Below are 21,931 nucleotides of genomic sequence, written 5' to 3'. Positions count from 1 at the left end.
TGACCTCTGAGGGAGACCCAGCTTTCTCACACTGGGTCCTACATTATGCTGCAAAATTTTTTGGTAGTCTTCAGACTTCATAATGCCATGCACACGGTCAAGCAGTCCAGTGCCAGAGGCAGCAAAGCAACCCCTAAACATCAGGGAACCTCCATCATGTTTGACTGTAGGGACCGTGTTCTTTTCTTTGAATGCCTCTTTTTTTTTCCTGTACACTCTATGTTGATGCTTTTTCCCAAAAAGCTCTACTTTTGTCTCATCTGACCAGAGAACATTCTTCCAAAACGTTTTAGGCTTTCTCAGGTAAGTTTTCGCAAACTACAGCCTGGCTTTTTTATGTATCGGGGTAAGAAGTGGGGTCTTCCTGGGTATCCTACCATACAGTCCCTTTTCATTCAGACGCCGACGGATAGTACGGGTTGACACTGTTGTACCCTCGGACTGCAGGGCAGCTTGAAATTGTTTGGATGTTAGTCGAGGTTCTTTATCCACCATCCACACAATCTTGCGTTGAAATCTCTCGTCAATTTTTCTTTTCCGTCCACATCTAGGGAGGTTAGCCACAGTGCCATGGGCTTTAAACTTCTTGATGACACTGCGCACGGAAGACACAGGAACATTCAGGTCTTTGGAGATGGACTTGTAGCCTTGAGATTGCTCATGCTTCCTCACAATTTGGTTTCTCAAGTCCTCAGACAGTTCTTTGGTCTTATTTCTTTTCTCCATGCTCAATGTGGTGCACACAAGGACACAGGACAGAGGTTGAGTCAACTTTAATCCATGTTAACTGGCTGCAAGTGTGATTTAGTTATTGCCAACACCTGTTAGGTGCCACAGGTAAGTTACAGGTGCTGTTAATTACACGAATTAGAGAAGCATCACATGATTTTTCAAAGGGTGCCAATACTTTTGTCCACCCCCTTTTTTAGGTTTGGTGTGGAATTATATCCAATTTGGCTTTAGGACAATTCTTTTTGTGTTTTTTTCATTGAAGACAAATTAAATGAAGAGAATAATACCAAAGAATTTGTGATTGCAATCATTTTCAGGAAGAAACTGAGTATTATCTGACAGAATTGCAGGGGTGCCAATACTTTTGGCCAGCACTCTAGGTGCTCATATAGGTCAATGGTTACCTTGTAGCAGCTCATACTGATGTATACATATAAGCAAACATTGCCGCCTCTAAGTACAAGCCACCTTTCTCTCTTCTTAGGAAATCCCAGCTTCTCACCAGCCAATAAAATCTAATGGGTTTCTGTTTTTTTTCCACAAACAGAAAGATTTGTTTTACGTGAAAGTATAATGGGAGGAAATCTGACATCTCTTTTAGGTGAAATAATGGGAAATAGACCAAATCTTCAATCTTTCAATAATCAGTTGCTTGTTTTTTTTTGCAATAAGAAAACAAGCACGTTTGCAACAAGGTGAACCTGGCTAATAGAAATAGAGAAATTAGGGTCAGTAATATCAGAAAGGGAATGGAGAATACCTTTACAATGTTATACAAGGGTCTATCTTTAATTTATTATCAAGAATTAAAGATTTAAATCATTTCTAAAAAGTACTTTGTGCCTAAGAATTACATGAAAATAATGCTATCTGTCCCAACTGTTTTTTACTGGTGATGTAGAACGGAGCCTATTGGTTGGTCTGCCCTTTAATATAACAATTTTGGTGTGAAATTGTAGATTTGATAGATACACATCTGAACATAAGGCTAATGATCGACCCGAAGGTCTTGCTACTTTCAGTCTTCCCGGTTTCACTGCCTCCTCACAAGAAAAGACCTAAATATTTGAAAATTAAGGCAATCTCAAAAGTTTAGGAATGGTTTGGAGAGGTGAGGAATTTGGAGACACTGGAAGACTTTGGAGCAATTCAAAGGAGGCTCATCTTTAGTGATAGTCCGTATAACACATTTCTCTGGGATGTACACCATTTTCTTCTATATTAGGTTGTTGTACAAGACTCCAGTGAAATCTTTAATTCCCTCTCAGAAGTTTTAGTAGTCCTACTAGACTAGAGGTGCACAACCCTTTTTGGTCCAATTGCCAAAATTTGTTATTGCGACATTCCCAAGGGCCGCCTAAAATCTGAATGGGTATTCTGATCAGAGGTGTATATCGACAGTACTGTATATACCAAAATCTAATAATAGGGGGTTCCATTTCTAGAACTTCTACTATTGAAGACAAAAAGGGTCCTGTGCTCCTCTATTTAGCTCTCCAGAAAAATAAGTCAAGATGACCATACAATGAGCGCAGCTATCCCCAAAGTTGATGAGAGCTACTGAACACATGGGCATCAGATATGGCAGGGGGCTGCACAGAATGGAATTGTGGGCTGCAGGTGGCACCTGAGCCACAGGATATGCACCCTTGAACTCACACTTATGATTAGTAATTTAGGAAGCAATTGTATTTTTTTGTTAATGTAAATTGTTTTGTCTTTATGTTTTGTAAGTATTTTTTTAAAGAAGAGATTAAGATATGTTATTTAACAAAAATGCCACCTTCAACTGAAACCTTTGGTGCGCATACATTTACCTATTGGGTGGCAGGTAGTTCAGATAAATTACTGGTACTTCCCTTTAAGCATTCAAACTTGTCTGATGCCTGTGTTATCAATGGGAATAGGAGAATTAGCGTCTTCTAGACTCCTCTGGCAGCAGCTTATCTTCTGTTGGAACAAAGAAAGTTTAAATCCAACATGCCCTTCTTTGCCTAATATCTGACATTGGAGTACTGTTGGAAGGCCTCCATGGACTTTCCTGAGGAAGTCCATCCGAAATCTGCATGTTCTACTGACATTCATCTGATGCAAAGCTAATATCCAAAGATGGCATTTATATCAATAGCTTATAGTGTTCATGTGTTTTGTCATGTTCATACCTTTTGAATGCTGTCCTATGGTGCAATAATGCCAGGAGCCCCAAAAGCAACACGAGTGAGGCAGTGGGAAGAAAGTGGAGAACAGGGAGTTGTTTCTGCCTACCTCTCTAGGAGTGGGTGGTTGAGAGATTGATTTGAGGAGTAATTCAGAAGAATCAGATCCATAATTTATAAATGAATGCCTATAGTTATAACTCGCTGTGCTTAGTTTATTTATTATTACTCTCTTATATGGCATCATTAACTTCCACAGTTCTTTACAGACATCGTCATCATCGGTTAAAGTAGGAAAGTACACTGCTCTAATGAATAAAACAATCTACAGTCCAATACAATAGCAATATGCATGATAGCGTAAAAGTTTATTATTTTATTTTAGCTCATTAATAGTTTGCACACTGTGCTCAAAGAGAAAGACTTTATTTTATGTTTATAAATAAATAACTGAACTGTACTTACTTATATTTTACAACTGACCTGTGGTTTCTCCTGTGGTTTCTCCTGTGGAGACATCTATCTATCTATCTATCTATCTATCTATCTATCTATCTATCTATCTATCTATCTACCTATCTATCTATCCAAATATATATTTCTCTGTTTATTACTTTTCTATTTATCATTTTAGAACTATTTAACATGTAGGTTTTGCAGTATTACTATATATCCATTACAGAAAATAATGAGAATTATTTTAGTGGCTGCAGGAGCATCTGCGGAATCAGATTTCTTTGTCTTGAAACTATTCCACTATAAAACTTACCATGTGCATTTTATTTATATCCAGAATTTACAGCAGTCAGGCGCTGCCTTATGCCGAGGTTTCGTAGTATTTGAAATGCATTGTGTTTGGAATGAAAAGCTGCTGTTTGCAGTGAGATAATGTAGCAGATGACCTCTGGTCCAAGAGTCCACATCCAGCTTTCTCACCAATTCTTCTGTTTGTTTATGCATACAGGACTCGGAGAAGCCTGGGGCCATACCAGCAGATCTAGTACCTTGGATAATGTTGGTCGAGAACTGGGATCTCATCTTTTACAGGTAGAACATGCAGGGAAACAGCTATTTCCAATTAATGATTAAAGAATGCAGACCTTTCAGCCCACATTTAATTATCACATTGTGTAACTTATAAACTTCTACGTGCTTTCCCACATTGCCACAGAGTAAATGCACTGTTATCATTATGCTACTGTTTAGGGTGATATTTACATCTATTTATTAGTTTAGTAAGTCTTTATAAACTAGAATTTCCTAAAATCTAGTAAAATATTTGCTGTTTTTATAGAATACAAATCTATAAAAACAGCAAATATTTTACTAGACTTTAGGAAATTCTAGTTTATAAACACTTACTAAACTAATAAATAGATGTATTCATGTAAATGGATAGATACATGTACTTCTTCTATGTAATAACTTCTTCCATGAAGCCAGGAGTTCCATCTTACTATATTGTTGCTGTATACTAAGTCTGGGAAATAAGATTGTAATGGAATAACTGATTGTTGTGTTTAGGAAAATACATATCTAATCCCCTGTTGTTACTTGTATAAACTGTTTATCAGGCACCAGTGAAGTGAGAGGCAGAATAGTCTGTAAAGTCAATTTCTGCATTGTAGTAGCTTAAAGCCACTTTCCCTGCTGAGAGTCATATATCTTCACAGTGTTTGCAGGTGATAAGCGTTGGAAATGTTAAACAATAGAAGATTAAACCCATTTCCCATATAGCACTCTCCTGTCTAATACCATGTTTGATTCAACAATGAGATGTTTAAGCTAGAGGTGAAGGGACATCTGACCACCCAAGTGCTTTCCAAATGTAAATTGTATTTAAATTGCTGCACTCTAGGTATTCAGATCTGGGAGTCTGAATTTTCTGTTTATTTTATTTCCATCCTCCTGCATAGACCTTGGATGGTTTCATCTTTGTGGTGGCACCTGATGGGAAAATCATGTATATCTCCGAGACTGCTTCGGTTCACCTGGGCTTATCACAGGTAAGCAATTATGGGTGACTATTTGTGCTTGTATAGTTACTCACACCTCCAGGTGTTAATTTGAGAATCTTATCATCCAACAACTATTGATAAAGAGTTGACATGCACTCCCCCAGATCTAGTAGGAATACGGTTTACAATTGCATTTGTCTGTGTCTCGGATTTCTATAATTTATTTACTGCATACAATTCTTCTATTCCTAATAATTTTATCATTAAAGTGTCCGCCTTTCTCAGATGTTTCGTACATGTACTGTGCATTTTTATTATTTCTATTTGATTCCATTGATGATCCTCTCTTCCTGTAGGTAGAATTGACTGGAAATAGCATCTATGAGTACATTCACCCCGCTGATCATGATGAGATGACTGCAGTGCTTACAGCACACCAACCATATCATTCCCACTTTGTGCAGGGTAAATCACTTCCTATCCGTCTCTTTCTGTATATGGAGGCTCAGAGCAGTGTCACATACTCAGAGACTGGGATGTAAAGCTAATTTTAGTTCACTTGCCTTACAGAATATGAAATAGAACGTTCTTTTTTTCTGCGGATGAAGTGTGTGCTGGCAAAGCGGAATGCAGGTCTAACTTGTGGGGGATATAAGGTAGGTGACTGTCAATAGTGGGAAACTCAACAATCTATTTTTTAAAACTAATTTTTAAATGTTTTACCTTGTAGATGTCTTAGCTGGGTACAAATATATCAATTGTGTGCAGCCAGTAGTTTCATGCCTTAATCGGACGCAACTGATGAAAATAATGTAATATTTTTGGATCTGTCTTTAGAACTGATGTGCCAGATGACTGGAATGATTACATTGACATTTGAGATCAGTTCTGGCATCAGCCCCCTCCGGTATTTTACAAATATCAATGGTGAAATATATGGGAATGAGGTCTTAAAATTACTATTTTTGAATATGTATACAAAAGAGTCCTTTACCTATTAGTTGTAAACAGAAGAATTTACTCTTAGAAACTTGAATGCCATCTTTTGCGGATGTTGCCTATGTGATCATCAATACTACAGATGTGAATATAATACTTCCAGAGACAATAAGTCCCTGTACATAGAGGAATTGACGCTAAAATAATTAAGATATATATTCTTTATTGATGTTCACCATATAAAATAAATGAGAAGGCAAGCATATGGGTATTTCATTTTGTAGCAAACAGGTTTTGCAGGCACAAAGTACTATGTAAATTTCTCACATTTTTATCATACATTTAACATGGTCATGGTACATATATATTAGACTTATAGTTTCATACCAAGTGCATAGTGCTCAAGTTGATATTGTACTCTCTGTGTGCCACCTTATAAGGTTTATAGGACATAAATTGGGGGAATTTTAATGAAGATAAATAAAGTGCAAGTGCATTTCAGTTTTTAAATAGTTCCATAAAGAAATCATATGTCTTTCCTATGCTGCTGCTCACAAAATACACATGGGAGACATGACAACAGTCCAATAAGTTGTGATATCTTACTTACAGCTATGTTTTTGGAGACCTGCAAACGCCTGCACTTACACTTTATTTATCTTCATTAAAACGCCCTTAATTTATGTCCTATAAACCTTATAATAAGGCTGCACACAGAGAGTACAATATCAACTTAAGCACTGTGCACTTGGTATGAAACTATAAGTCTAATATATATGTACCATGACCATGTTAAATGTATGATAAAAATTTGAGAAATTTACATAGTACTTTGTACCTGCAAAACCTGTTTGCTACAAATTGAGATACCCATATGCTTGCCTTTTAATTTATTTTATATGGTGAACTTTAATAAAAATTATATATTTTAATTATTTTTGTGTCAATGCCTCTTTGTCCAGTGACTTATTGTCTCTGGAAGTGTTAATAGGATTTGTCTGGAGGTGTATTTTCTATATACATCCATGACATAGTGAATTAAATGTGAATATAAGCAGAATTAAAATAAGAAGGAACATGATGTTTTAATTTCCGTGTTTTACAGGTCATACATTGCAGTGGATATCTCAAGATCAGACAGTATAGTCTAGACATGTCTCCGTTTGATGGCTGTTACCAAAATGTAGGCTTGGTTGCTGTTGGTCATTCCCTCCCTCCCAGTGCCGTTACTGAGATCAAACTCCATAGCAATATGTTCATGTTCAGAGCTAGTCTTGATATGAAGCTAATATTTCTAGATTCCAGGTAAGCTTTTCATCACTGAGTATTTAGTAACAGAATATGCGTTAGAAATTATTAGTTTTTACCACTCAGTGAAGCTCATTCCAAGTACATTTATGGTTGATGTTCTTATTAAATGCATTTTAACTTGATCCATAATTTATGTATTAATATAATCTGTCTGTATAAACATAAATGGTCTGAATACAGGAAATAAGATATCATTTATCTTAAACCACAGAAGTAACTTTGGGATGTTATGCTCATTATGTGCTTTCCTCTTTTTAGAGTTGCAGAGTTAACTGGATATGAACCTCAAGATCTTATTGAGAAGACGTTGTATCATCATGTTCATGGATGTGACACATTTCATTTGCGGTGTGCACATCACTTATGTAAGGATTCAGTTTATTCATTAAATATCTCTTAATTCCATGGGTGTCTTTTAGCACCATCTTTTGCTTAGTAGGAAAACTCCATTATCTAGTTAGTACTATGTGGCCATGTTCGATTTATGTTTATTTTGGCTGATGGAAAGGTAACAAAAAGATAAGTCATAAAATGTAATGTAACTGACAAATTTCATAATTTGGGTTCAAGTCAATTCTAAAGGGTTTCCCACCTTAGACATCATATGTCTGATAGATTGAGGTCCCACCTCTTTCATCTCTACCTATTGGCATAACGCTGCAGCCTGATTCTGCAAGCCAAAAAGTTATTTTACAGTTTATAATAATCATGGTTAGAAATATTAGATCGTAGACATTAGTTTGTTTGCTATTACAATGAAATCGAAAAATTATATAATCTACTTAATGAAAATGTGGTCAGTCAGATACAAGAATATCCTTATAATAAATGGTCCACATTACCAATGTAAATGATAACTTCTTGAATGATAAATAATGCAAAAAAATGTGGTATTAAATTAAACAAATTCAAATGAAATAACATATATATGTATATATATTGCAAATTATTCAATGTAATCTTAATATTGAAATATCATAGATGACATGTGTCCAATCTGACTATTGAGCTATAAAGACTGTAGGACATGGCTATTACCAACACTGAGAATATGTTGTAAATGCTCCATGTGATGAACACAATAGTATTCAGTGCACATTTGCCCCTGCAGGAGGATGAGCTCTCGCTGACGGTTCATAGATGCTCTGAGGATTGACAGATGTGTCACTGACTGTCAAAGTAGTAAAGAGATAAACCAGCTCTACACTGTTAATTGATAATATGCTGCTTTATTATCATGGTCTTATGCACATTAGCATAATAATCAGAACAATCTGCTGCAAAGTAAGGAACATTTTTTTGAGAAAATAGCAGATTTGTAATAGTATTTCCAACATTGCTCCTTGTGCTATTTACTATATATTAGACACATTTTAACAACTCCTTTACGTGATTGTCTATAATATACTTTCACAGTTGAGTACAACCATGCGCACGCACTTATCTTTGATTCTCATTCATAGGCTTGTTACTACACTTTCCTTTAGGAGATAATTGTCAGTGAGGCGTGTCTGCTTGGCATGGTTGATCTTGCATTGTCCGGGCCCTTGCACCCCATTGTGTCCAATCTTGTCCCTTTTGATTAGTTGGATTTCAGTGGCTTTTGTTTTGTGAATCTCTGTGTACAAAGTGTCAAAAAAGGGAAAGTGATGCCAAATTACAACCTTCTTTTCATACATCATATTTTGTACTCTTAGGGTAACGTGGGTCTTCTTTATAATATATGAGCTAAATGACATAAATTATAATAAAACTCTTCTACTATTATCCTTGCATATCCAGTTCACATGGAATAATGTAAGAGTTTTCCAAAATGCAGTTTCTGTGTGAATATAGGCTATGCAGACATCTGCCATTGCCTTTACCTTGGCCCATATGGATATACTGTATATTGTGCTTTGAGATGTAATGTTATATATAGTGAATATAAAAGGAAATGTGGCCTGTGCAATTGTCTTTTGCGGTCATATTATATTCCCAACATGGTTGCAGCTTTAAAAAAAAATAATTTAATAAAAAATGTCAGTTAGCTGAACCTAGTTGTGGATGCATTCACGCTGTGTGTGTACTCTGCAGCAATTCAGTCCCTAGATCTACTCCCCCCTCATTGCAGGGACAGCACTGCTTGTTTACGAGGGCTGCGCACATAGTACCTTGTATACAGTGTAGTTCCTTGTCTGTAGAATATATATTAGAAAAAAACACACGTATCTAGTGCTCAGTTTACACAGACCCACCATCCATACGGCACCAGTTCCTAACTCAACATCTTTACAGAGATGCCACCCACATTATTTCAGTAAAAACTCCACATATTTACACAAGGGAATGACTCTGGCAGAACAATAGCAATTTCAGCATTGTCTGTTCATTTTAACCACGGGGAGGAACATTTTTGTGAATAAGGAGGGAAGGATCTATTATACTTAGCACGCTAGCACGGCCTCATTCACAGGCAGCATACAGCATCTCCCTCCGCACAGTGAACAGCAGTAGATAACAGCAAAGAGAACTGCAAGAGTGCATGAAGTTGGTGACTGTGCTATACTTAGCTGGTATTTATTATATGTATTGTGGTTGGTGCTTTTAGATAGCCTTAAGCCGGAATGCCTCCTTTCTTTAAGCCACCATACACAATCACCGGTGTTGATCAGTTTATATCAGAAGTGGACAATTCATTTTTCAAGGGGCCACATGATAGACAGAGACTGTTGTGGAGGGCCGAACCAATAGGCCAAACTTAGTTCTGCCCATTATCATTATTTTTATTATTTTTATTACCTTATAATAATTGTATCTCTTAATATCGAATTGAATTAAGTATGTTGACTATCTGCTAATGCTAATGCACTTTATGATAGGGCTCATTGTTCAACAATTCACCCACACTCAGAATGATGCCTCCACGTATAGAATGATGTACCCACAGTTCCCTCCACACAGTATGATGCTCCCATAGCCCCAAACACACCGTATAATACCCCTGCAGCCACTTACACAGTATGATGGCCCGACAGCCCTGCCAAACACTGTATAATGTGTCCACAGTTCTCCACACACAGTATGATTGCCCCCACAGCCTCCACACCCACACATTCCCCCATACAAAATGATTCCTCCACAGCTCTCCAGACAGTATGATGCCCGCACAATTCCCCCACACAGTATGATTCCCCAACAGCCCTTTACTCACACAGTATGATGGGCCTCACAAATTCACCCACACAGTATGATTGCCCCCACCGCCTCCACACCCACACATTCCCCCAAACAATATGATTCCTCCACAGCTCCCCACACAGTATGCTGCTCGCACAATTCCCCCATACAGTATGATTCCTCAACAGCCCCTTACTCACAAAGTATAATGGACCCCTCACACAGTATGATAGCCCTCACAGTTTCCTTCAACTACTATCTGAGAATGCAGATACCAGTGAAGAGTGGACTCCGGGAGGAATGGTGTAGCTGTGGGGAGGAGGTTGGCGCGTGATGTGGGATACCACAGGTCAAACAGGAACAGCCAAAGGGCTATTTGTGGCCCATGTGTCACACTTTGCTAATATCTGATTTATCTTATTGATATAATGCCAGAGAGTCATTTTAATGTATATTACTTTTAAAATAAGAGTGTATAGGAAAGCATATAGTAAATTTAAAGGTCTTGTAGGGATTTTACTCACTCAAGTGCGATGTGAGGCAAACAGGAGGCATGTTCCTTAACATGTCCAGTACAGTTTATTGGCTTCATAAACTGGCCAGAAAGTAAAATGCAATCAAACAGCCTTCAGTGCAGGCAAAAAGCAAAGTAAACAGTCCTTTAAGCAAAAGTCTCTGGTTAGCCACCACTGTGGTCACACAGGCTGGCGTAGCATCCAGTACACGGCCTAGTCTGGAGACAACCAGAACAGGAGGCCTTCTCCCTCCAGACACACAGGCTGTTTAACCACACCCAGAGGTGAGGTATGTGGGTTGCTGGACCCGCCCATCTCTCCTAGCAACCCGTACCCCGGCTCCCAGCTGCATCAATTAATCCTCTTAGTTCATGCATGCACTAGAGAAACTACACCGGGTTACATCACAGAGACCAGCCATCTCTGGGATACATACCTCCCATCGACTACACGACCATTAGCCACCTTACATACCTCCCCCTCTGCCTAAAGCTGTGAGGCTTGGCACTTTCTACTACCATACAGGGGATTCTCGATAGTGCATCAGCATTACCATATAGCCTCCGTGCTCTATGTTCTACATGGAAGTTATAATCCTGTAGGGCTAAAAACCAGTAGGTGACCATAGCATTTTTACCCTTTGTTTCCCTCAGCCACCTGAGTGGGGCATGGTCGGATACCAATCTAAACTTATGTCCTACCAGATAGTACCGTAATGTGTCCACCGCCCACTTTATGGCCAATCACTCCTTCTCTATGACTGCATAATTCCTCTCACATGAGAACAGGGCACTCCTCCCTGTATATCTCTTGGGAAAGGACTGCTCCCAATCCGTCATCCTAGGCATCTGTCTGCAGTATAAACTGTTTCTTAAAGTCGGGGGCCACAAGGACCAGTTGCTTACACAGCGCCACCTTCATCTCTTGAAAGGCCGACTCTGCCTCTGCAATCCACTTTGGCATAGCTGATTTCGTCCCCTTAAGGAGGTCAGTCAGGCTTGCGGCCGTCATGGTGAAATTTGAGATGAACCTCCTGTAGTATCCTACGATCCCCAGGAAGGCTCTAACCTGTTTCTTTGACAGCGATCTCAGCCAGGTTTGGATTGCCTCCACTTTACTGATTTGGGGTTTGATCTCGCCTCTCCCTACTACATAACCCAGGTATTTGGCTTATACTTTTCCCATGGCACATTTCTTGGGAGTTTATTGAAAACCCTGCCTTCCTTAGAGCATCAAACACCACCTGGACCTTTTCCAGATGACTCTCCCAGTCCAGGCTGAAGATAATAATATCGCCCAGGTATGCTGCGGCGTATTGCTTATGGGGTGCAAGGACTTGATCCATAGCTCTCTGGAAGGTTGCAGGGGCCCCCTGCAGTCCAAGCTGCATCCAGACACACTGTAAATATCCTTCCGGCGTAGAAAATGCAGTTTTCTCTTTGGCTCCCTGTGCCATGGGGATCTGCCAATATCCCTTCGTCAAATCCAAGGTGGTTATGTACTTTGCTGGCCCAAGTCGCTCGATCAGCTCATAGACACGTGGCATCGGATAGGTATTAAACTTGGAGACCTCATTCAACTTCCGATAGTCGTTGCAGAACCTCCATTCCCCATGGGGCTTTGGGACCAGGACAATCGGGCTCAACCAACCACTCTTGGATTCCTCAATGACCCCGAGCTTCAGCATACGATCCACCTCTTTAGAGATCAACTCGGGCCTCAGGTATCCGATATGGCTTCAAGTTCACCCGCACATGTGGCTCCATCAGAACCTCGTGTTTTATGGTGCTTGTGCAGCCCGGCAATTATGAGTACAGATCCTGGTTCTTCTGCAGTAACTCTCGACACTGCTGTTTCTGGGCCTTGGCTAGTGTTTCTGCTATTGTGACTCCTCCAACGTTACCGTCTCTCTTGCACAGCAAGCATGGAGCTTCTACAGCCTCCCTGTCTTGCCACGGCTTGATGAGGTTGATGTGGTATATTTGGTATGGTTTCCGTCTTCCAGGTTGATGCATGCGGCCCCTAAGACTGTTACTGTGGCCCGCAAGCACTAGAGCCCTAGTAATGATTGCGGCCTGGTCCTGAGGGAAGCCGAAGTCAGTGATTCTTTTCAGTTGAATGTTCTACAAGTTAGGGACCAGTATTGGCCATTACTACAAGATGGGTTACCAGGATAGAGGACATTACTACAATATGGGGACCAGGATGGGCACATTACTACAAGATGGGGACCAGGATGGAGAGCATTACTAAAATATGGGGACCAGGATGGGGACATTACTACTAGTGTTGAGCCACCCCCGTAGTGTTCGATTTCGGTTCGGTTCGTCGAACACCCGTGTGTTCGCCGAACTGTTCGTCGAACTGTTCGTCGAACACCTTCGAACACCGTTAAAACCAATGGCAGGCAAACAAAAACACATAGAAACACATAGAAAACACCTTCAAAGGTGTCCAAAAGCTGACAAACTGCTCAGAAGACATAACTAACACATGGAAAAGTGACAAGTACATATAGTCATGCGAAAATAAAAGAGGTGGAGGAGTAAAAGGAGGGGGAGACACAGATATAGGCATGTCATGCCCTTCTAAAATCCAAAAAGTGAGAAGCCAACACGGCCAGTCCGCTCCTGCCCGTGCCACCTCTGTGTCGCCGGGTTTGTGCCAGAGCCGCGGTGAACCCTGACGGCCAGCCCCCCTCTCCCAATACTGGTGCCTGTCCGCTGGTGGGTCGAGCGAGCCCCCCTGTGGTGGAGGCAGCTCTAAGCTTTTTAATTTAAATTGTCTCTCTAATTTGAATGAATACACTTTAAATCCATTTACAAGGATCTATTGGAGGGCAAGTCTCATGCCAGCAGCCGCGGTAATTCCAGCTCCAGTAGCGTCCACTAAAGCTGCTGCAGTTAAAAAGCTTTTATAAGGATCGAGCTCGGCTGTCCACCGCAAGGCATCCTACTGCCAGTCCCAGCCCCTATGCCTTGGGGTGCCTCCTGATGCTCTTCACTAAGTATCCCATGGTCCCGAAGCATTTCCTTTGAAAAAATTAAGTGTCTAAACTACAGGTGGTGCAGCTTGCTTAACAGCCGGGATAATCCGCTGACTAGCAGGCACTGCTACTAGGCACAAAGTATTTCCTGGGCTAGATGCAGTTAAAAATTTGTAATTAGATACTCTCGTTGGATGCTGAGAAAGCATTCCATAGAGTCTCCTGGCACGCCATATATGATTCTCTTAAAAAGCTTGGGGTAGGGGTCTAGGGGACCCTTTTATAGCCAAAATCACGGCCCTGTATCGCAATACGTCACCTAGGCTGAAGATAAATGGAACTGTAGCACCCTGAGGGCTCGGTTGCTACAGACGTATTGCACCTCACCCAGAGGTGTGATATCTCACTCTCAGGTAAGGATGGAGTGTGGATCAGGACCCGACACCTGCATGCATTACACCACATTGCCGTGGGGCAGGGCGACCAATATGCCCCTGAGATGGGCACGACAGTCCCTGTCCCTGGCTGGAGTGGGGGGAGGGAACACTGAGGAAGGGGAACCCTGTAGTGCAGGAGCAGGGAGGAAGCAGTTCCTGGGTACATTGAGAAGGGAGTATAAAAGGTGGGCACCATCTTAGTTCAGTGCAGAGAAGTCTGAGCAGAAGTGGCAGGGAGCAGGGGCTCTGCATGAGCTCTGCTCCGGAGGCGGGCCTAGTAACAGAGGCCCAGGCCTGGAAGAGGGAGAAGGAAGGAAGAGGAGCGGAGAAGGCTCCAGGAACGAGGAATGAAGGGATCCCAGGGGTGCGGACGGGCGAGTCGCCACCGCACGCCCGAATCCACCTGCGTGGAGGGTCAGGCCAAAGGGGGAGACCGGTCCCCGAACTAGTGGAGGCAGGAAACGACCCTCAGCTAGAAACCGGAGGCTCTGACATTTTATGTGGCGCAGCCCCTCGCTACACCCGCTAGGAAGGCACCACATAGGGTCAGGGAAACTGGCGACAAGTTTACCAAGAGGAGGCCCGAGGCAGCCGGACAGAAGTGTTGGTAAGAAAGGCCAGACAAAGGACACACAAAGGGGGTCCTGTGAAGTGCTCCAAAGTTATCTGGGAGTTGTCTGAGCCCCTCACCTGGTGAGCACAGTACGACGTGGGCAGCCGTTACCTGCAGACGTGGTCTGGATAATAAGAACTGTGAGTAAAGGCCCTGAACTGCATCACTGACTCCGTGTCGTTACTGCTGCTGCCCTGCACCATCACCCCCATCCTCCGCATACACTGCCCTGAGGCTATACTCCTCCCGTGGGGAGTTATGCTACGCTCTGCTGCACCCACAACACCAGCCTCATCGGTCTGCCCTGTAGCGGCGGTTCACTCTGACTGCAATCCACGGGTGGCGTAGTCGGACATTTAAACATCAAAACCACATAAATAGTTCCGCCACTGGTTTGACCGCCCTGAGCCACGGAACCGGGTCGCCGCCATGAAGACTACAACCACCAGCATCCACCAAAAAGGGTCCGGCTCCGGGTGTCCCAAGGCCCAGGGGGTGCGTCAGAACATTTTCATCACCTTTCACAATCACCAATGGGACAAGGCAGTGATGTCCTCTGTCCCCTCTCTTATACATCCTAGTGACGGAGCACCTGCTCTCATCAATTCGCCATAACCCCAATATTAGGTGGATTGAGGTGGGAGGCACCAAGTACAAGTGCTCTCTATTTGCTGATGATGTCCTAGTATATATCACTCAATCACATATATCCATCCATGCTGTTATGGCTGAAATAGATCACTTTGTTACATGGTAAAATTTTAAAATCAATGCAGCGAAGTCTGAGGCCCTCGATGTCTCCCTCCCCAAATCCATATAGGATTCCATCCAGTCCAACTTTCCCTTTGCCTGGCCCTCACAGGGTATCAAATACTTAGGAATTCCTATTCATAGAGACCTCTCCCATCTATGTTATCTTAATTTTGGGCCCTATATTGAACAACTCCATACAGACCACGGTTGGCAAGTTAGAACTGTAAGATTCACTACGTGAACCACTGGTGTTTTGTGGAAAAGCACATGTACACTGCGTTCCAAATTATTATGCAAAAAGTGTTTAGGAGTGATAAGGGAAGAATTTGTTTGTTTGTCAGTTAAACTCATTGATGGTGATGTGTGTCAGGGCTCTTTATATCACTGTAAGCAATTGCAGACACCTGTGCTAATTAGTTTGGCAGGTGTGTCCAATGAAAGGCAAGACTACTTAAGAAGGCTCTCTCACATTATTAAGCAGCCTACATTTTCTGCCAAAATGGGAAAGAAAAAGGATGTGTCGGCTGCTGAGAAGCAACAAATTGTGGAGTGTTTAGGTCAAGGCATGACTACAATCAACATTGTGCGATGATCAGGATGAAGTGTCTTGGCAATCAAGAAGTATGTAGCTGATTCACAGTACACACGTGTGCGTGCTGATAAGGGCAAATTGAGGACTCTTTCCTACAGGCAATTACGTCAGGTTGAAAGAGCAGCGGCAAAAAAGCCTTGTCATAGCAGCAGACAAGTTTTTGAAGCTGCTTGTGCCTCCAACGTCCCCCGAACAACAAGATGCAGGGTCCTTCAGAGGTTTGCAGCTGTGCATGCGCCATCCTATCGACCTCCTCTATCCACTTCACACAAGCAGAAACGGCACCAGTGGGCCAAACATTACATGAAGACTGATTTCAAAACTGTTTTGTTGACGGATGAGTGCCGTGCAGCGCTCGATGGTCCAGATGGATGGAGTGGAGGATGGCTGGTTGATGGACACCCCACGCAAACACGGCTACAGCGCCAACAAGGAGGAGGTGGAGTAATGTTTTGGGCTGGAATCATGGGGAGAGAGATTGTCGGCCCCTTTAGGATCCCTGAAGGCGCTAAAGATGAACTCCATAATGTATGTGGATTTTCTCAAACAGCACTTCCTGCCATGGTTCAAGAAGAAGAACCGTGTATTTCACAGCAAGATCATTTTTCTGCATGATAATGCACCATCTCATGCTGCACATAAAACATCTGCATCTCTGGCTGATATGGGCATAAAAGGGGACAAACTTATGGTGTGACCCCCATGCTCCCCTGACCTCTACCCCATTCAGAACCTTTGGAGCATCATTAAAAGGAGTGTCTATGATGGCGGGAGGCAGTTCACATCTAAGCAACAGCTCTGGGAGGGTATTCTGTCCTCATGCAAAACAATTGAAGCAGAAACCATCCAAAACCTGACAAATTCAATGGACGAGAGAGTTCAGAAGCTCCTTTCGAACAAGGGGTCCTATGTGAAAATGTAACATCACCTAGAATAAAGTTTTGAGTTGAAAACTGTTTGATTTCAGTTTCTAACAACCTGCTAATGCTTATAATTTCAAAAATGACCATTTTTTTGGTCTTTATTAAAATGAAAAGGTTGATCGAAAAGTTTGGGGGATCTAAGAGTGTGGCAACCCAGTAGTCATGATTACTTCGAATTCTGACAATATGAGGGTCATGCTGCAGGTAGTGCAGCAAGAAGGCACTTATGTGCCTTGCGCATCTCGGAGCCCCAAAATTATTTTCCGGGCTAGATGCAGCTAAAAATTATTTTTAATTTTAAATCTGGTGAAGCTTTAGTATAGATGGCCTAATAGGATCAGTGCTGCACACTGCTACAAAGCCCAAATTATTTTCCAGTCAAGATACAGATAAACATGATTAGTAATTTGAAAGCTTAAAACGGTTGGTAGGGTGATTTTAACCAATCATCAAGCTTTTACTCTCCCCAGGATGACACAGGGGTAGAAAAGTCGTTTCGGATCCATGATTTGTTCATCTTTATGAACGTGAGTCTGTCTACATTATCAGTGGAGAGCCGCGTGCGCTTATCTGTCAGCACACCACCAGCAGCGCTGAACACACGTTCAGACAGAACGCTGGCTGCGGGGCATGACAAGATCTCCAAGGCGTAAGTGGCTAGCTCCGGCCATTTATCCAGATTGGAAGCCCAAAAAGAGCAAGGGTCCAGTGACACAGTCGTGGCTTCAATGTTTACTTGGAGATACTCCTGTACCATCGTCTCTAGGCGTTGACTATGTGTCAGACTTCTTGTCTCCTGTGGCCTTGCAAAGGATGGGCTAAAAAAGTGGTGAAATGATTCCGCAAAATTGATGTTACCAGCAGATACTGTGGTTCTGTTACGGTTTGAGTGCTGAACACTTGACGGTCCCACGGTTGGCAAGTTGGAACTGTGAGATTCACTACGTGCACCACTGGTATTTTGTGGAAAAGCACATGTAAGATTCTGCAACAGTCTCTGCTGATACTCCTGCATGCGTGCATCCCTTTCTATGGCAGGAATAATTTCTGCAAATTTACTTTTGTACCGGGGATCTAACAGTGTGGCAACCCAGTAGTCAGGATTATTTCTAATTCTCACAATTCGAGGGTCATGTTGCAGGTAGTGCAGCAAGAAGGCACTCATGTGTGTTGCGCATCCAGGAGCACCAAGTCCCTGTTGTGTTGGTGGCGAGGTAACAATCATGCTTCCTTCCTCTGTCCTCTCCCCCCAACCTCGCACAACAGAAATGTGATCAAGGTCTCCCTCATCTGATGAGTCTTCCATCAGTTCGTCTTCCACTTCTTCCTGGGCTCCTGCACCTTCCTCACTAGTTTGGCTGCTACCATGCGCCCTGGTAAAACCATCTCCCCCACCCTCACATGCCTGCCGCCTTGGTGCTGCCGACCGTCTGGACCTTGCAGATGTTAGCCCTTCCGCATACAACTCCTCCTCCTCTACTTCCTCCACCTCCTCTTGTGCCACCACCTGACTCCGAATTCTGTTTAACATGTGCTCCAGCATGTAAATCACCGGAATAGTCATGCTGATAATGGCATCGTCAGCACTAAACATCTTCGTCGCCATTTCAAAACTGTGCAGAAGGGTGCATAGGTCCCTGATCTGAGACCACTCCTCCAGCGTGATTTGCCCCACCTCTGAAGCTCGTTGGCCCAGGCTATACGTCAGAACGTATTGCACCAGGGCTTGTCGGTGCTGCCACAGTCGCTGCAACATGTGCAGAGTTGAATTCCACCGGGTAGGCACATCGCATTTTAGCCGGTGAAGTGGCAGGCCCAACGACTTCTGTAGAGATGTAAGTCGCTGAGCTGCGGGATGCGAACGGCGGAAGTGAGCACACAGCGACCGTGCCCTCTGCAGAAGGCCATCTAGTCTGGGATAGTGGGCTAAAAATTGCTGGACAACCAGGTTCAACACGTGAGCCATACAAGGCACGTGTGTGACATTGCCCCGGCGAAGGGCCGCACCCAGGTTTGCAGCATTGTCGCACACGGCCTTCCCTGGTTTCAGGTCCAGTGGAGACAACCATTCATGAAATTGGTTCTCCAGAGCTGACCACAACTCCTCAGCTGTGTGACTCACATTTCCCAGACATTTCAATGTAAAAACCGCCTGATGACGTTGAGCCCTACTGCCAGCATAGTAAGGAGGTGTGCAGGATCCCTTCTGCGCAGTTAGAAAGCTTGTGGCATGACCAGACAGGCTTTGGGTGCAGGTGGAAGACCGAGAGGAGGTTGAGGAGGCAGAAGCAGTGGAGGAACTTTGACATAAAGAGGATTGACGCACAACTCGTGGGGACGGCAAGACTTGGACAGCAGCCCCTTGTCCTGCTGTCACCATAGTTACCCAGTGCCCAGTCAGCGACATGTAACGCCCCTGTCCATGCCTACTCGTCCAAGTGTCTGTGGTGAAATGCACCCTGTCACACACAGAGTTTCTCAAAGAAGCGGTGATGTTATGTGCGACATGCTGGTGGAGCGCAGGCACACCTTTCTTTGAGAAGTAGTGCCGACTGGGCATCTAGTACTGGGGCACTGCGACGGACATAAGGTCTCGAAAATCCTCTGTGTCCACCAGGCGGAAAGGCAGCATTTCTGTAGCCAAGAGCTTGCAGATGGTGAAATTCAACCTCTTAGCTTTCTCATGGCTAGGAGGAAATGGTCTTTTACTTGTCCACATCTGAGGGACCGAGGGCTGGCTATTGTGCTTAGACGGGGTTGATAAGGGTGTCCCCGGCAAACTGCCGGTCTGTGAGGAAGATGCAGGCGGACATGTTAGGTTGCCTTGATCCAAAGGTGGTGCTATCGATGTCGGACAGCGCTCAACACCAGCTGGTGTTACCACCTCCAAAGAAAATGATGACCTGCCAATCACGCTGGCTGTTGCGGGTAAAGAGGTGGCAGGTCTGCGCCCCAAAACAGGTGTGACTGCTGTCCCCCCAGTCACAGAGGATGAAGAGGCCGCGGATGCACAAGATATGGCAGACGGTGGTTGGCCCGGCCGGCTAGGCCGCATTGTAGCACACTGAGCTTCCCACTGCAACTTATGCTTCATATCCATGTGCCGGTTCATGCATGAAGTACTCAAACTATGTATTTTTTGGCCTCTACTTAGCTTTTGCTGACAAATGTTACAGATAACACGAGTTGGGTCATCTTTATCGATCTGAAAAAATGCCCAGGCTATGCAAGGCTTAGCACCCATGCGACCTGAAGAGCCACCACGACTTGTGGTGAGAGGCAGAGTTGTGTTTGAGGATGCAGTTGTTGACGTGCTTCCAGTACTACGTCTCTGTCCAGGAAGGCGCAACCTGACCTCGTCGTCACTAGGACGCGCCCCTGGGCCTGTGTCGCGCTGCGTTGCACACGCGGGAGCTTACTCGGAGCCGGATCTTTTGAGGGTTGTAGTCTCGTGGCGGTGATCCGGTCCGTGCCCAGGGAGTCAGACTAAGTGGCGCTGTATTAGCGGTAGATGTTGGACGACTACGCCACCCGTTGAGTACAGCTAAGGAGCTGCTGCTGCAGGGCAGACCGCTGAGGCCGGTGGTAGGATTATGCAGCGTGATAGTATAACCCCCAACGGGAGGGGTATGGCCTCAGGGCAGCCGACGTGGATGATGGGGGTAGCAGGAACCACTCGGAGACGGTACGGTGTAGTTCAGGGTCTTTACTGGTGACAAAGATAGACCCTCCCGGAGTACTGGCTAGCGATTGGGGCCTGGTCAGTCCTTGAGCAGATGGGATCTCCCCTGGCCAGGCGGAGTTGTAGGCCTCCCAAACTAACGATACTCTTCTGGCTACCTTGCTAGAGGCGGGTATAAGTAGCCCACGTCCCTGAGTGTACCGTGTGGTGCTCACCCGTATGGCCGGTGACTCGGGGCCTTCTAGTAGCTTCCGCTCCACGACGGCGGTGCTGGTCCCACGCGTGTGACCGTGCCTTCGGGTTTCTGGGCCAGAGGACCTGCAATCCCCTGCCGGTCGGTTTCTGCTGTTGGATAGGAGTTAGTCCCCACAGCCTCGGACTCCGGGTCCGGTGATAACTTCTCAGTCAGGGCGAGCTCTGCAGCTGACAGCCCCTGACTCCTTGTAGCACTGCTCCCACAGAGCTCCTGATGTTCTTTTCCTATATCTGCTTCTCTGTCTCTACTTCTTCTCTACTCACTAACCCTGCCTCAGCCCTAGGTTTATATAGGGGAAGTTCTTCCCCTCCCAGGACTGGGCAGGAGGTGTGGCATGCACAGGATCCCTGACCAAGAGACCTCCCACCTGCTCTCAGACATAACATTGCTGTTACTGTGGAAACCAGACCCCTGGGGTGCCACATTCCCCCCTAGTGAAATTTAGTACTCCGGGACTAAACATATTTTTAAACATAACAAGGTATAAACAATAATAGTACAATAAGAAAAACATATAAAGATGGTCACGGCGTGTCCGCAACCGGGTGCAGTTTTTGAAGAAAAGCAAGGTGTCCATTTCACCAAAACAGGGAGACGTAACCAGGTAGGGGTCTGTCCTGCCCCGAGTCCTTAACAGTCTTTAGTCCATTCCTAGGTTACGCTCCAACCATGTACAAGGATTCCCGGTAAATCCACCAAGGACTCCTATAAATAACTAGAAACACATAATTATACACAAGCAACAAGAAAAACAGGTAACCACAAATAAAACAATTTATACACTTCAAATCCTCCAACGTGCGGGTAACTGGCCTCTAGTGGCCCTAGTGGACCTACGGAGCTGACTGTCTAGCCCTGAACTACAGGGTGTAGGAGCTGTCAAGGGTAAACTGGGCAGCTGTCTACCGGCTCTTTGGCT

The 21,931-nt window shown here is 43.8% G+C and overlaps 1 protein-coding gene across 1 annotated transcript in view; it reads left to right on the top strand.

The window, feature by feature from the left end:
- Nucleotides 1-21,931, top strand: part of SIM1 (SIM bHLH transcription factor 1) — a 173,869-nt gene that overhangs the window by 42,391 nt on the left and 109,547 nt on the right. The window contains exons 3-8 of the mRNA XM_073675760.1: nt 3,853-3,935; nt 4,805-4,894; nt 5,203-5,311; nt 5,417-5,502; nt 6,891-7,090; nt 7,355-7,461. Coding sequence (XP_073531861.1) covers nt 3,853-3,935; nt 4,805-4,894; nt 5,203-5,311; nt 5,417-5,502; nt 6,891-7,090; nt 7,355-7,461 — 675 coding nt within the window. The remainder of the gene's footprint in view (nt 1-3,852; nt 3,936-4,804; nt 4,895-5,202; nt 5,312-5,416; nt 5,503-6,890; nt 7,091-7,354; nt 7,462-21,931) is intronic.

The sequence above is a fragment of the Phyllobates terribilis genome, unplaced genomic scaffold, assembly GCF_046119375.1.
Source record: "Phyllobates terribilis strain yellow unplaced genomic scaffold, ASM4611937v1 Scaffold_3__8_contigs__length_932513732, whole genome shotgun sequence".
In the NCBI taxonomy this organism is placed as follows: Eukaryota; Metazoa; Chordata; class Amphibia; order Anura; family Dendrobatidae; genus Phyllobates; species Phyllobates terribilis.
This window is presented reverse-complemented; position numbering and strand designations above follow the sequence as displayed.